This window comes from Erythrolamprus reginae, chromosome 2 (genome assembly GCF_031021105.1).
Source record: "Erythrolamprus reginae isolate rEryReg1 chromosome 2, rEryReg1.hap1, whole genome shotgun sequence".
Classification (NCBI taxonomy): Eukaryota; Metazoa; Chordata; class Lepidosauria; order Squamata; family Dipsadidae; genus Erythrolamprus; species Erythrolamprus reginae.
Window position 1 is genome coordinate 199436275 of NC_091951.1, and position 15327 is coordinate 199451601.

At 41.7% G+C, this 15327-nt stretch overlaps 1 protein-coding gene and 1 non-coding gene across 2 annotated transcripts in view; one reads left to right on the plus strand and one right to left on the minus strand.

Moving 5' to 3' along the window:
- The window catches only part of LOC139161686 (uncharacterized), a 36496-nt gene extending 26983 nt beyond the window's left edge, over positions 1-9513 (minus strand). The window contains exons 1-5 of the mRNA XM_070741141.1: positions 9279-9513; positions 7947-8005; positions 6045-6137; positions 3848-3975; positions 1649-1792 (exon numbers count right to left, since the gene is read on the minus strand). Coding sequence (XP_070597242.1) covers positions 1649-1792; positions 3848-3975; positions 6045-6137; positions 7947-8005; positions 9279-9301 — 447 coding nt within the window. The 5' untranslated portion in view covers positions 9302-9513. The remainder of the gene's footprint in view (positions 1-1648; positions 1793-3847; positions 3976-6044; positions 6138-7946; positions 8006-9278) is intronic.
- Positions 9514-9958: 445 nt separating this feature from the next.
- On the plus strand, positions 9959-10030 carry TRNAE-UUC (transfer RNA glutamic acid (anticodon UUC)). The gene has a single exon. It is a non-coding gene; the product is annotated as a tRNA-Glu (tRNA).
- The last annotated feature ends 5297 nt before the right edge of the window (positions 10031-15327 follow it).

The following is a 15327-nucleotide window of genomic DNA, read 5'->3' on the forward strand; positions in this document are numbered from 1 at the left end:
CCGGTAGTTTGTCTATTTTCCATTGAACTACACATCCATCTCATCTTAGTGAGTCAAATCCAGTGGCTATACAGGCAATCCTCAAGTTAGGAACACAAATTGAGGCCAAGCTTTCTGTTGCTAAGTGAGACATTTGTTAAGTGAGTTTTGGCCAATTTCATCACCTTTCTTATGATCTTTGTTAAGTGAGTGCTACAGTTGTCAAGCTGGTCACATGGATTGTTAAGTGAATCTGGCTTCCCTATTGGCTTTGCTTGTCAGGTGGTCGCAAAAAGTAATCACATGACCCCGAGGGTCTGTTGCCAAATGCCTGCATTTTGATCATGTGACCACCGAGATGCTACAATGGTCAGTGTGAAAAACGGTCAGGTTACTTTCTCAGTGCCGTTGCAACTTTGAACCATCACCAAATGAAGTGTCCTAAGTTGAGGAGCACCTGTAAGTGGAAAGCTGGGTTGTCTCAGGCAACAGAACAGAAGAGCACACAGCTCTAACATATGGGTAGTACTTGTCAAAATGCTAGAACGAGTGAAACGCAGAGACTGGCAAGATATTCGCCTTCTCATCCCTTCCCAAAGTTACCCCTCCAAACATCTTAACATCCGAGTACAGAATTATATTTGCAAAACGTGACTTCCTCTGGCAGAGGATTGGGAGTTCTTGGCTACAGATTCTGCAATTGATAACCATAAAAGGGAACATAAGAGTTCCAGCGTCAGAATAGAATAGAATTTTATTGGCCAAGTGTGACTGGACACACAAGGAATTTTGTCTTGGTGCATATGCTGTCAGCATACATAAAAGAAAAAGATACATTATAATCTCTTTTCAAATTATTTGCCTACAGGCTTTAACCTGGCCATATTAAAACAAAAAAACAAAAAACTTAAAGGAGAATCTAAGAGCCCATGCAGGTTAAAGTGCCAACTGCATTCTATTTCTATTACTTCTGTGTAACATACACAGAACCAGAGCTATTCAAGTGCAGTTCAGCTGTCCACTGTCATGATGTACCTGCCGATCAGTTTCCGGTCACATTTCAAAGTGTTGGTTATGACCTATAAAGCCCTTCATGGACCGGACCAGCTTATCTCAGGGACCGCCTTCTGCTGCACGAATCCCAGCGGCCAGTTAGGTCCTACAGTGTGGGCCTTCTCCGGGTCCCGTCAACTAAACAATGTCGTTTGGCGGGACCCAGGGGAAGAGCCTTCTCTGTGACGGCCCCGGCCCTTTGGAACCAACTCCCCCCAGAGATTAGAATTGCCCCCACCCTCCTTGCCTTTCGTAAGCTTCTTAAAACCCACCTCTGCCGTCAGGCATGGGGGAACTGAGATATTCTTTTCCCCTAGGCCTTACAATTTACGCATGGTATGTTTGTATGTATGTTTGGTTTTATAATAAGTTTTTTTTTAGTTGTTTAGTATTGGATTGTTACATGCTGTTTTTTATCACTGTTAGCCGGCCCAAGTCTGCGGAGAGGGGCGGCATACAAATCCAATAAATGAATGAATGAATGAATGAATGAATGAATGATTGAACGAACAACAAACAAACAAACAGGACCGAAGGAAAATTAAACCATCCTCACTCATTGTTGTGCAGCACTATCGGTGCTGAGGGTGGTTGCTTGGCCATTCTCCAAACTTACCTCCATGTAGTTTGTCTCACAGACAATTTCCCTGGGCTGCCATGGGCCATAAGAGCAACTCACAGGGACATTAAGGAAAGCTGACGTGTGCATCTCTGGGTTTGTTGCTGCCAGGATTTGTATGGTTAACGTAAACTGATCATCCTGAATAAAAGATTGCAGAAGGAAGAAGAAAACAATAATTAACAGCAGGGACTTTGGAAACAACGCCTCCAAGTTATTAAGTTGTGCTGATTTAAATACTTAAGATACAACATTGCCAGAGTGGTATATTGTTCAGTATAGGAAAAGGACATCTTCATCCTAGGCTGGAAGGATGCGACAAAATGGACAATACAAAATTGGTACCATTACATGGTGCATCATATTCAGTTTGAGATCATGGATAAGAGGATGAATTCGGCCAATGAAACTGATTTGCGGGAACTGAAGGGACGATGGGACAAGGTAAGAGGATATATGGTCGGTAAAACTCGATACCAAGCTATAAAGAATAAATTAGAATTACTTTATAATATGTAAATAGATTATTGCTCTTGAGTTAAAATGGGATATAGAAAATATACCCCCATCTTGGTGGAGGGGTATGAATGTTGTTTGGTGGTGGTCACTTTGAGCATTGAGCACATTATTATGTGTTAAATGATTGTTTTATCATTACTATAAAAGTTAAGTTAAAGAAATTATTTTAAAAAAGGAAAAGGACATCTTCAGAACTGATGGAACTGGAATTACAATTTCCACATCAACGTCACAAGCAGAACAAATTACCAGATCAGACAGGGATCCTATAGCACAGTGATGGGAAACCTATGACATAGGTGCCACAGATGGCATGCAGAGCCATATCTGCTGGCACTCGGTCTGTTGCCCTAGCTCAGCTCCAATATGCATGTGTGTACTGGCCAGCTGATTTTTGGCTCGCAAGAGGCTCTGGGAGGGTGTTTTTGGCTTCCAGAGAGCCTCCGGGGGGATGGGGGGAGAGCGATTTACCTTCTTCCGGCTCCAGTGAAGCCTTTGGAGCCTGGGGTGGGCAGAACATGAGCCTACTGTGCCCACCAGAAGTTGGGAAACAGGCTGTTTCCAGCCTCCAGAGGGCCTCCAGGCGTGGGGGAAGCTGTTTTCTCTCTCCCCAGGCATTGAATTCTGGGTGTGGGCACTCGCGATTACATGCATGCATGCTGTTTCGGCACCCGAGGCAAAAAAGGGTCGCCATCACTGCTATAGCATATACCAGATGATGGTGACTCACAATTATATAGTATAGTGATGGTGAACCTTTTTTCCCTTGGGTGTCGAAAGCCCAAGCTTGAGTGCTATTGAGTGCACACCCACAATTCAATTTATTTATTACATTTGTATGCCGCCCCTCTCCATAGACTCGGGGCGGCTAACAACAATAATAAAACAACATATAACAAATGTAATATTCAAAATAACTAAAAACCCTTATTAAAAACCAAACATGCACACAAATATACCATACATAAATTGTATAGGCCTCACCCCATGCCCTTGGATGATCTCGCCCAATGGTTTCAGGTAGATATTAAATAGCAGGGGGGAGAGGACCGACCCCTGAGGCACCCCACAAGGGAGAAACCTGGAGGTCAACCTCTGACCCCCCATTAACACCAACTGTGACCGACCGGAGAAGTAGGAGGAGAACCACTGAAGAATAGTGCCTCCCACTCCCAACCCCTCCAACCAGTGCAGAAGGATACCATGGTTGATGGTATCGAAAGCCGCTGAGAGGTCGAGGAGCACCAGGACAGAGGATAAACCCCTGTCCTGGGCCCACCAGAGATCATCCATCAATGCGACCAAAGCAGTTTCCATGCTGTAGCTGAGCCTGAATCCTGACTGCTGAGGGTCTAGATAATCGGCTTCTTCCAAGGACCGTTGGAGCTGGAGCGCCACCACCTTCTCGACAACCTTCCCCATAAAGGGAAGGTTGGAGACTGGCTGATAGTTATACATTATATTTCTCTGTATACCACCAATACGTACTTATCTAATAAATAAATGGGTGGATGAATGAATGGGTGGATGGATGAATGAATGAATGAAAATACCTGCAGCCTTTGCCCAAAAGAAGATGGATGATGAACAAATCATTGTTTCAGAATTGAGACATTAGTATAGAATTCCAGAGCCTGGTTTCCAGCCAGTCCACCATTAAACACCTCTTCCACTTACCACTATCTGAGTGTAGCAGCCAATCAGGGAGGCCCGGAGCTCAATCTTCCCCCAAACATCTTGGATGATGGTATAGCCACATTTCATTGCCTGGACCTCATCAATTGGCCAAGCTCTGCCAAACTGATCTGAAAGAACAAATATACTGGTTATTTAGAAACAGGAAAGCTGCGTTTCAAAGCACAGTTATCACTACCATGTTGTTGACAAGCAGGATCTTGCATAAAAGATATAAGCCTTCCTTCCACTTAAGCCAGATCCAGATTTGCAAATGTTTGGGGAAAGTGATTTCTTCCCACTTTGCATAAAAGATGGAGAGATTGAGTGGATAAAATATGCATCAGAATTATAGGGGCATACCATCATTGGCAGGGAAGAGGGCAGACTACAATATTAAATGGCTAAGATAGCTTTTGCTTCAAAAATCAATTGATATTGATAGTAATAATGTACCAGGTGTTTTTAAAATTTGATGGTATTGGGGAGAAGTAGAGGAATTCAGGGGTGGGCTTCAAAAATTTTAGCAAGGGGTTCTCTGATGGAAGAAGTAGTGGGCTGCTACCGATACGGTTGGGGATGGCACACCCGTAGTGATCAGTGTGCTGCATGCACAGATTGGGTTCCCTTGCATGTGTGCATGTGCGTCCCAGCATATTTTTGCTTTGTGCGTATACACAGAAGCAAAATCTTGTGAGGGGATGCATGCGCAAGAGAGATTCCATTTTTAAATTTTATTTTATTTTATTTTATTTTTTATTTTATTTATTTATTTATTTAAATTTAGTAATGCCACCCTTCTCCTTAGACTCAGGGCAGCTTACAACAGGTTAGCAATAGCACTTTTTAACAGAGGCAGCATATTGCCCCCACAATCCGGGTCCTCATTTTACCCACCTCGGAAGGATGGAAGCCTGAGTCAACCTTGAGCCGGTGGTGAGATTTGAACCGCTGACCTGCAGATCTAGCGGTCAGCTTCAGTGGCCTGCAGTGCTGCACTCTACCTGCTGCACCACCCCGGCTCTTCTGCACATGCACAGAAGCAAAAAAATAGCTCAAACCTTTCACATACGTGCGTCCCCTCCCTCAGCGCACCGGTAGCGACAGCAATGGGAATCCGCTCCAGGAGGGCAAAAATGGCCATCCAGGGCTTCAAAGGCCCCCTGAAGGCCTTCCCAAATTTCCGGTAGGCCCGTTTTTTACCCTTCCCAAGCCTCCATGCACCCACTTAACGGAGGAATTACAACATATAGAAACCATTAAGTACATTGCTCCAATATGCAAGCAGAGGATATAGGTGGGATTTTCAGACAGCCTCGCATCCAGGCAGTAAACAGACCCAAATATGTGATTTCCAAATGGAATGAAGGCAAATTGAAGCTATAGCACAAGTTATTGTCATTTGCCCAGAACCTAGAGCAGTGATGGCGAACCTTTGACACAGGTGCCACAGGTGGCACATGGAGCCATATCTGCTGGCATGCGAGCCATTGCCTTAGCTCAGCTCCAAGGTGCATGTGTGTGCCAGTCAGCTGATTTTTGGCTTGCACAGAGGCTCTTGGAGGGTGTTTTTTGGCTTCCAGAGAGCCTCCAGGGGGATGGGGAGGGCATTTTTACCCTCCCTTGGCTCCAGGGAAGCCTTTGGAGCTTGGGGAGGGCGAAACATGAGCCTACTGGGTCTACCAAAAGTTGGGAAACAGGCCATTTCTAGCCTACAGAGAGCCTCTGGGGGGTGGGGGGAGCTGTTTTCACCCTCCCCAGACATTGAATTATCGGTGTGGGCATTCGTACATGTGCAATAGCATATGCCCACACTCTTTTGGCACCCGAGGGGAAAAAAGTTCGCCATCACTGACCTAGAGAGTTAACCACTCAGATAGAAAGCCAGAGAGTTCTCTTTGGATTCACTTCCTGAACGATGTTGCACACAGAGAACACTGCATCAGTTCGCAACATTTTAAGGCAGCTGCCAGACAATCCTGGGAATAGACCCGGCTGCTTTAAGATGCTGCAGGCAAGATGCTCCATGCAGGCTCCTGCAGTGCATTGTAAAACGTTCTCTGGAGATTGAATCTGATGCATTGCACTGCTTTACCGAATAGCACCACTTCATCCTTGCATTGTCAGACAGAATATTAAAAAAAAACAAAGATCAGATTGAAGAATTCACAATAGAAGACAGAGGAGGATCAAAACTCACCAAGGGCAGCAAAACCGACATACTTGTTGTTGAAATAGCTCGGATTCAACTTGACTTTTGCAAGGCTACCTAGACATTCCACTTCCACCTGATCTGAACCACAAAGAAAAAAAAATATTTTATTAGGTTTTAATATCGTCTTTCATTCAGGAGCACAAAGTGATGAACCTGGTGCTTTCTTTTGCCTGTTTCTCACACCAATCACCCTGTGAGGGATGTTGCAAGCTGACTGGATCTGTTTTAGCACGGGAAAAAAGTTTCTAAAGGGATCATGGTCCCTCTAGGCCACTGTTTCTCAACCTTGGCAACTAGAAGATATCTGGACTTCAACTCCCAGAATTTCCCAACCAGATATCTTCTAGTTGCCAAAGTTGGGAAACACTACTCTAGGCAACTGCTCAGAATATCTGAAATTCCTGACATGATCCAATTGAAGCTTACACCAATCGACCAGCTTATCCAGATATTTTACACTCAAATTTCTTTCTTTCCAGACAGAGATTAAAAGCCATAAAGATAATCCAAATATCTAAGGCATGTTAAGAGCTACAATAAAGAATACTAAACCAGCTTACTTTTGTGCATAACCTGTATGAATTATGAATGTAGCATGAAAGAGCTTGGAAAAAAATTCACAATAGTGCTTTGCCCAAATCTGGGTCCCAAGATGACTTTCCAATCTAGCAATATAGCCAGAAGTATAATATCTGTTGCTATCTCTAGCTGGGCCTAGCATCTGATCTTCCTTATTAACCAATACTAATAATGGAAGAAATAATTAGTTAAAATGTCTAGAAGGTACCAATTTGTGTGATTAATCAAGATGAGGGCTAAGTCCATAGTTGGTTATTACCTATAAAGCCCTACTTAGCTTAGGACTAGTCTATTTACGAGACCATCTCCTGCCATATACCGCTCAGAGACCAATTAGATCACAAGGAGTTGGCCTCCTCCAGGTCCCATCAACTAAACAATGCAGGTTGACGGCCCCATGGGGAAGGGCCTTCTCTGTGGCTGCCCCAGCCTTATGGAACCAGCTGCCCCCCCCTGTGCCCGTACTGCTCCCACCCTACTGTCTTTCCGAAAAGCCATGAAGATGTGGCTTTGTCGGCAAGCCTGGGGAACATGAATCCCATCACCTACGAACTGTAACTGATTCTGTATGTATGTGTGTTTGATTGGATAGTTCATTAGAAGTTTTTTAAAATGGGTCTTACTGTTCTTATTAACTAATATCTGACTTTGTTTATTGTATGTATTGTTTACTGTTGTAAGCTGCCCTGAGTCCCATTGGGTTTGGGCGGCATAGAAGTTAAATAAATAAAATAAAATAAATAAAATAAAATAAATAAAATAAAATAAAATAAATAAAATAAATTAATAAAATAAATTAAATAAAATAAATTAAATAAAATAAAAAATTAAATAAAATAAAAAATTAAATTAAATAAAAAATTAAATAAAATAAGAAATTAAATTAAATAAAATAAAATTAAATTAAATAAAATAAAATAAAATAAAATAAAATAAAATTAAATAAAATTAAATAAAATTAAATAAAATTAAATAAAATTAAATAAAATTAAATAAAATTAAATAAATTAAATTAAATTAAATTAAATTAAATTAAATTAAATTAAATTAAATTAAATTAAATTAAATTAAATTAAATTAAATTAAATTAAATTAAATTAAATTAAATTAAATTAAATTAAATTAAATTAAATTAAATTAAATTAAATTAAATTAAATTAAGCCACCTTCTACTTGTTCAAAAGAAAGAAAATTGGGGGAGGGGTACTCATGACTCCTTTCCACTCCATTGGGATTTCCTTCTCTAGCAGCAGTCAAAGCCATACAAAGATCTAAGTTTGTTTTGCATTTGCTCAGCCTCCTGCTTACCTGCAAAGGAAACAATCTGGAGCCACGTTCTGGGGACCAGAACAACAAGGAGAAAGATTCTGAAAGAGACATTAGGGTACCGGTCACATTTTATACAGGCAACTCAACCACAGAGGGCATCCTTCACACTCTTCCCAGGCTGATTAATATGCTTGATAAGATGCTGGCTAGCTGTAGCAGAAGCTGGGATTTCAGGATCCAGCGCAGCTGAAAGCCAAAACCCAATTCAAGGTCCCCCCAGCAGTAAGGGCAGCTGCTCAGTAGCTTTCATTCAGTTGCATTCTCACAGAAAACCCATTGCTGGGATAAGTTAACACCCAGACTCAGTCTTTCCATTAAGCCAAAACCCATAAGGCACTGTACAGATGATGGGCTCATGTACCATTTTGATAAAAATAAAATAAATCACATCTTGGGGGTTTTGCTGGCAAACCCAGAGAACACATAGTACTGTACATCCAGTCTGAGTTCACTTCAAATCTTAGAATACTACACCATAGTTTAGTTATATGGTGTGGGGTTCACAAAGTGCTTAGTTTACAACCCACGATGGATTGATTTGACCCATCCTATCAAGCCAGATCAAATCATAGGATGCAATAAGTTACCCCAGCCAAACAAGTTCACAAATTTTGGGTTAAAGATGGTTTAACTATAGTTAATCATTCAACTATACACACTAAGCTATCTGCTATGGTTTGCAACTAACAGATTAAACCAAAATAAAAACAAACCACATTACAATTTAGCATAAGTAATTACAGTATGTGGTTTTTTTAAAGAATATAGTGATAAAATATTAGGATACAATCTAGGGAAAGCTTACCCCTCTATATAAAACCATTAAGGCCTGGAATTAGGAATAACTGTGTGTAAGTATGGCTTTTTAGGTCTTTTATAGCATTGTTGTTTTATTACAGTTGTATTTCTTATTGTTTTTAGTATTTGTGATTATTGTTAGCTACCTTGAATCCTGTTGGAGTGAGCAGCATATAAATACAAATTCTATCTATCTATCTATCTATCTATCTATCTATCTATCTATCTATCTATCTATCTATCTATCTACCTACCTACCTACCTACCTACCTACCTACCTAACCACCCACCCATCCATCCTATCTAATAAATATTATTATAAATACTATTACTGTATGTTGATAGTTTTGTAAGCTGTGTGAACCCAATCCGCTGTTACTTAGCTAATAAACCACACTTAAGTAAAACACCGCTTAATATAACCGTCAATCCCAAATAGTAAGCTTATTTTAAATAAGATAAAACATTTTCAAAGTCCAAGCCAACTTTTTCCACCATCCCCCCTAAGCTCACCTTATTGTAAAATATGAAACCATTCTGCTGGAACATAAGAAGGACAAAACTGCCCGGCTAAAAGTTCTCTTCTGGAGGATCACTCAGACTCTCCCCATCAGTACAAAAGCAATTTCAGAAGAGAACATTAGGGAGGAGAGCTTGCAGCTGCCTTTTAATCAGCTCTGCCCCACGCTGGCCCAGGTGTCTGCAGTTACCTCCGGCCAGTTTACCTCTTTCCCTTACTGCCTTCATTGGATACATCAGAGGAAGGCGTTGCTCTTAAGGGTACAGCTATTGGGTTGCAAAACTGGATGAAGGCTGGATGGGAAGGAAGGGAAATAATCCCCTCCATCATTGCTGCCCTCTGGTGGATTGTCGGAATTCTGCAGTCTGGATCAACAGCTCCGACCCGAAGGGACCTCGGACTGCAATCTTAAACGCGCCTTCCTGGTTATAAACTTCATCATAGAATTTACGATCAGGTTAAGGAGGCTCCAGTGGGCTACAGGGGGTATTCTTTCTTTTAAGATATCTCTGTACTAAGTGTTATTGCTGCATAGGATTGACAACGCAATGAAAAGCGACTGCTTTAAATCGCAGCACTTTGCTGTCCCTCCAAAAGGTGGCAGACGCGGGCTGGCTTGACTTGGTTTGCTTCAGTCTTGACCTGAGCTGGGGAAACGTACTAGCTGTGTCCTTCCCATATGGTCTAGCGGTTAGGATTCCTGGTTTTCACCCAGGCGGCCCGGGTTCGACTCCCGGTATGGGAAAGATTACTTTTTTTTCTTTAAGAACAATATATATATATTTTGTCTTTTTCCTCACTTGGAGGATATTAATTTTAAATTAGCTTACGTGAAAACGTTTGCTTCCATTCTATGCTTTCGCAGATCCTGCCCTAGGTATTTGGAAAATGCTTGATCGTTAAGTTCCAATTTCTGTGTATTTTTACATACCGCCCCTTCAATTTGAGGGGCTTTTACAAGATGTAAGAAAGGCATAGGAAAATATTGTTTCATGCAACGTTGGTAAAATACAACCAACATACCTGACATTCTGAAGATTACAGTGCATAATTCGAAAGTAAGCCAGGTTTATGATATGCCTTACATAAAGCCCATTTTGAATGAAGAAGCTGGTGGCCTCCCAACATCCCTTGATGTTGTACAGTTTCCCTCAGGTGCCAAAAGCACGTGTACACATACTATTATGCCCACAATCATAATTCAATGCCTGGGGAGGGCGAAAATTGTCTCCCCTGCTCCCCCGGATGCCCTCTGGAGGCCATAAACAGCCTGTTTCCCAACTTCTGGTGGGCCCAGTTGTCCCGTTTTTCACACACCCCCCCCCAGGCTCCATAGGGTTCCCTGGAGCGGGCAAAAACGCCCCCCATCTCCCTCGGAGACCCTCTGGAATAATAATAATAATAATAATAATAATAATAATAATAATAATAATTATTATTATTATTATTATTATTATTATTATTATTATTATTATTATTATTATTATTATTATTATTATATTTGTATGCCGCCTCGGGGCGTCTCACAACAATAATAAACAGTCTACAAATCCAATATTTAAAAAGCAATTAAAAAACCCTTATAGTAAAATAATCACACAATCCATTCAAACCAAACAAACGAAAGGCGAGGAGAGTGGGGGCAATTCTAATATCCGGGGGGAGTTGATTCCAGAGGGCTGGGACCCGGAGAAGGCCAACTCTGTGGAACATAATTGGCCGCTGGGATTCGTGCAGCAGAAGGCAGTCCTGAAGGTAGTCTGGTCCGATGCGATGTAGGGCTTTAATGCCATGCAAGGAAGCTGAAAATACCCTCCCAGAGCTAAAAATCAGCTGGCCAGTGTGTACATGCGTGCTGGAGCTAAGCTAGGGCAATGGCTTGTGTGCCAGCAGATATGGCTCCGCGTGCCAGTTGTGGCACCCGTGCCATAGGTTCGCCATCACTGGTTTAGGGAAAATTCTAGGACAGTGATGGCGAACCTATGGCTCACATGCCACAACTGGCACGCGGAGCCATATCTGAGGGCATATGAGACGTTTCCATATGTCAGCCCCAGACTGCATGCAGGTGCTGGGCAGCTGATTTTCAACCACCTTTTTGGCCATTTTCGCTCTCCCTACAACGAAAACGAACTTCCGGTTGGCCCAGTTGGCCGTTTTCTGTATCCCCGGGCTTTAGGAGGCTTTCCTGAACCTTGGGAATGGCAAAAAACGGTCCAATGGGCCTACCAGAAGCCCAGAGGCTTCAGTGAGGCCTGTGCGCATGTGTGTGTGGGGACAGCGTGGGGATTGTGTGCATGTCCACGGGGGGGGGGGGCATATTATATTATGGGTGTAGCCTCGCACTCACACACGGGCATACCCTTTTGGCACCTGAGCCAAAAAAGGTTCACCATCACTGTTCTTGGGAAATATACTGTAGCCCACTTCAATTCCAGGTGTTTTGATTCTTCTCCCGGCATTTAAATGTGTACTTTTCATTTCCAGTGGTCAAAAAGGATGATGGTTGGGTGCACAGCTAGATGAGTTCGCTTCGTTCTCCAACGACGGAGTCCTTCTCCAGAAGCTGGGATCGGATGCTGCTGCTTGACGGAAGGAACTGTCACAGGATGTAAGCTGTTCCACATGAAGCTGTCTTTTGCGGTTGATTGATGGGGATTTTTGTCATCATTGTCATCATTATGCTTGTCACACAGTGAGATGTTCAGACTGGATTTGGTATTTTTGTCTACCTATTAATTCTTTCCCAAAAACCTGGGACAGGCGGATGTTGCTGAACAGTTTAAAATAGTATTAAAGGTATTGTTGCCGGATACCTTTTACCTGTGTGAAGTAAAGCTGCCTTTTGCAATTGACTGGGGGTGATGTGGTCAATGCCAATGGTAGTTCAGACGGTAGTTCATGCCCGAAATGTTATTTATTTATACAATATACGCCATGGGAGATTATTTTTACATATGATCACTGCTGCCACTGTGTAATATGTACAAAAGTAAAAGACTATGAAATATCCATAACAGAGGAATGAAGATGTCAGGACTAGTAGAGGTGGCAAAATTGTTTCCTTAGATTAACAATTACAATTGTTAACGAATGGAACCCATTATGAACTTTTTTCTTAAAAAAGGGGGGTAATGATTTATGGATTTAATGATTAGAAAGGGTAGATGATGGAAAGTAGAAAATTGTGATGCAACCTGAGAGAGAGAAAGAGAGAAATATAGATAGTCCTCAATTTACAATAATTTCACAATGATTCAAAGTTATAGAATATAACATAATAGAATTCTTCATTGACCAAGTGTGATTGGACGCATAAGAAATTTGTCTTTGGTGCATATGCTTTCAGTTTACATAAAAAGAAAAGATACATTTGTCAAGAATCGTGAGGTACAACACTTAATGATTGTCATAGGCAGTGAAGGGCTACGGAAATTTTTACTACCACACTGTGGGCGTGGCTTATGCAGGACATCCTGCATTTTCTTTCAACATCTTTCAGTGCAAATTGGGTGCTCTGGGGTGGAGCTCCATTTTCACTACCCAACTGTGTTCCCCCCCCAACTCCGTCTGGGCAGTAGCCCACCCCTGGTCATAGGGTACAAATAAGCAATCAGGAAATAATCAATATTAATATAAATAGTAAGGATATAAGCAACAAGTTACAGTCATACAGTCATAAGTGGGAGGAGATGGGTGATAGGAATGATGAGAAGACTAATAGTACTAGTCTTCTACCGCACGAATCCCAGCGGCCGATAAGGTCCCACAGAGTTGGCCTTCTCCGAGACCCGTCAACTAAACAATGTCGTTTGGCAGGCCCCAGGGGAAGAGCCTTTTCTGTGGCAGCCCCGGCCCACTGGAATCAACTCCCCTCAGAGATTAGAACTGCCCCCATCCTCCTTGTCTTTCGCAAATTACTTAAGACCCACCTGTATTGCCAGGCATGGGGAAACTGAGACACCTCCCCCCAGACTTTTTATATTTTATGTTTGGTATGCGTGTGTTGCATGGTTTTTAAATGATGGGGGTTTTAGATGTTTTTTAATATTAGATTTGTTCCATTGTAACATTGTTATTATTATTGTTGTGAGCCACCCCGAGTCTTCGGAGAGGGGCGGCATACAAATCTAATAAATTATTATTATTATTAGTAGTAGTAGTAGTAGTAGTAGTGGTAGTAGTAGTAATGCAGCCTTAGTGAATAGCTTGACAGTGTTGGGGGAATTATTTGTTTAGCAGAGTTATGGCATTTGAGAAAAAACTGTTCTTGTGTCTAGTTGTCTTGGTGTGCAGTGCTCTTTAGCGTTGTTTTGAGGGTAGGAGTTGAAACAATTTATGTCCAGGATGCAAGGGGTCCATAAATATTTTCATGGCCCTCTTTTTGACTTGTGCAGTAAACAGATCTTCAGTGGAAGGCAGGTTGGTAGCAATTGCTTTTTTTTGTAGTTCTATATAGCCGACGAAAAAATGTCCAACAATTTGTACAGGTAACCCTTGAGTTACGACCACAATTGAGCCCAACATTTATGCTGCTAAGTAAAACATTTGTTAAGTGAATTTTGCCTCATTTTACCACTTTTCTTGCCACATTGGCTTTGCATGTCAGAAGGTCGCAAAAGGTGATCCCATGACTTCAGGATACTGCAACCATCATAATTATGAACTGTTGTGGTTAGCTCTGGCCAGCTCCTGCCCCAGGGACTGTGGATGTGGGGGAGACATCCACATGCTGCAGGCCTGTTTTGCCCCCTCCCCCGGTGGAATCTGCTGATGAAGGCTCCTCTGACCAAGAAGACATGAGTGACAGGGAGGAGGAGAGTGTGGCAGACAGTTCAGAAGGAGATCAATTATCTAGCTCCTCCTTGGATTCAGAACAAGAGTTAATGATACAGCCACGCATGCGGAGAGCCATGCATAGGCAACAACAACTGAGAGATTATTATCAAAGAAAATGATGCCCCCTGTGGTTGGGTGGGGCTGTGGTAATTAGTGAGGCTGCTATAAAGAGCAGCCTGTGGGTTTGGCCATTGTGGAGGATTATCTGATCATTGTGTTTCGTGACTACTTTGCTGACTTTGACCTTTTGTGTGCTGATTTTTCCCCGCTTTGAAACTAAACCAGAGCAAAGTGTGTTTCACTTTGTGAAAGAAGGACTGTGAATTGCCTCACAGCTGCAAGCTAAATATCACAGAACTGATAAGGGACTTGTACAAATTACCAGTTTGTTTGGAGAGAAGTGCTCTTTGCTATACAAAAAGAGGGCTTAGTTTAAGTGAATTTTCATTATAAAGAACATTGTTTTGAATTTTCAAACGTGTGTGTGTCTGAAATTTGTACCTGTGAATTTTTGGGAGGATTCTACCAGAGAGCCGGACAGAACATGAACCAGTTAATAAGGGTTTGAATTTTGATCATGTGACCATGGATGGGGATGTTGCAACGGTTGTGTGAAAAACAGTCATGTCGCTGTTTTCAGTACCCTTGTAACTTTGAATTGTTGTAAGTCAAGGACTACCTCTATTCAAAACCTCAAGCCAGATGATCACAACTGGGGCTCTTGGCAACCAGCTCTCATTTACAATCAGTTGCAGCATTCCTTGGTCATTTGATAGCAAATTTCTGACCTTGTTCCTTAATTTCCAACAACAACAAAAAAAGGGAAGCTGGATTTGTCTAACAACCACCAAATAAATTGTAATATGGGGTCTAACTGGATTTATAATTGCAACAATTTACAACAGAAATTCCAATCCCAATTGTAGTTGTAAATTGAGGATTACCTATATAAATGTGCTTATAACTGCTTTTAAGAAGTTTGAAGGCCACTTATTACTTTATGGAAAAAAAGAAAAATAGAAAGGAACAAAAAAAAATACTTTTATCCTTTTTTCCCTTCAATTCATAATTTGTATTGTTTGTTCTATGGAATACTTTCCTCATAAAAACTAATTTAAAAAAGGAAGGAGGAGTGGTTGTTGCTTATGGAAATTGTGTGATAATTTTCAAGACGCGAAGTACAGAAACCTTAACATAATCCTG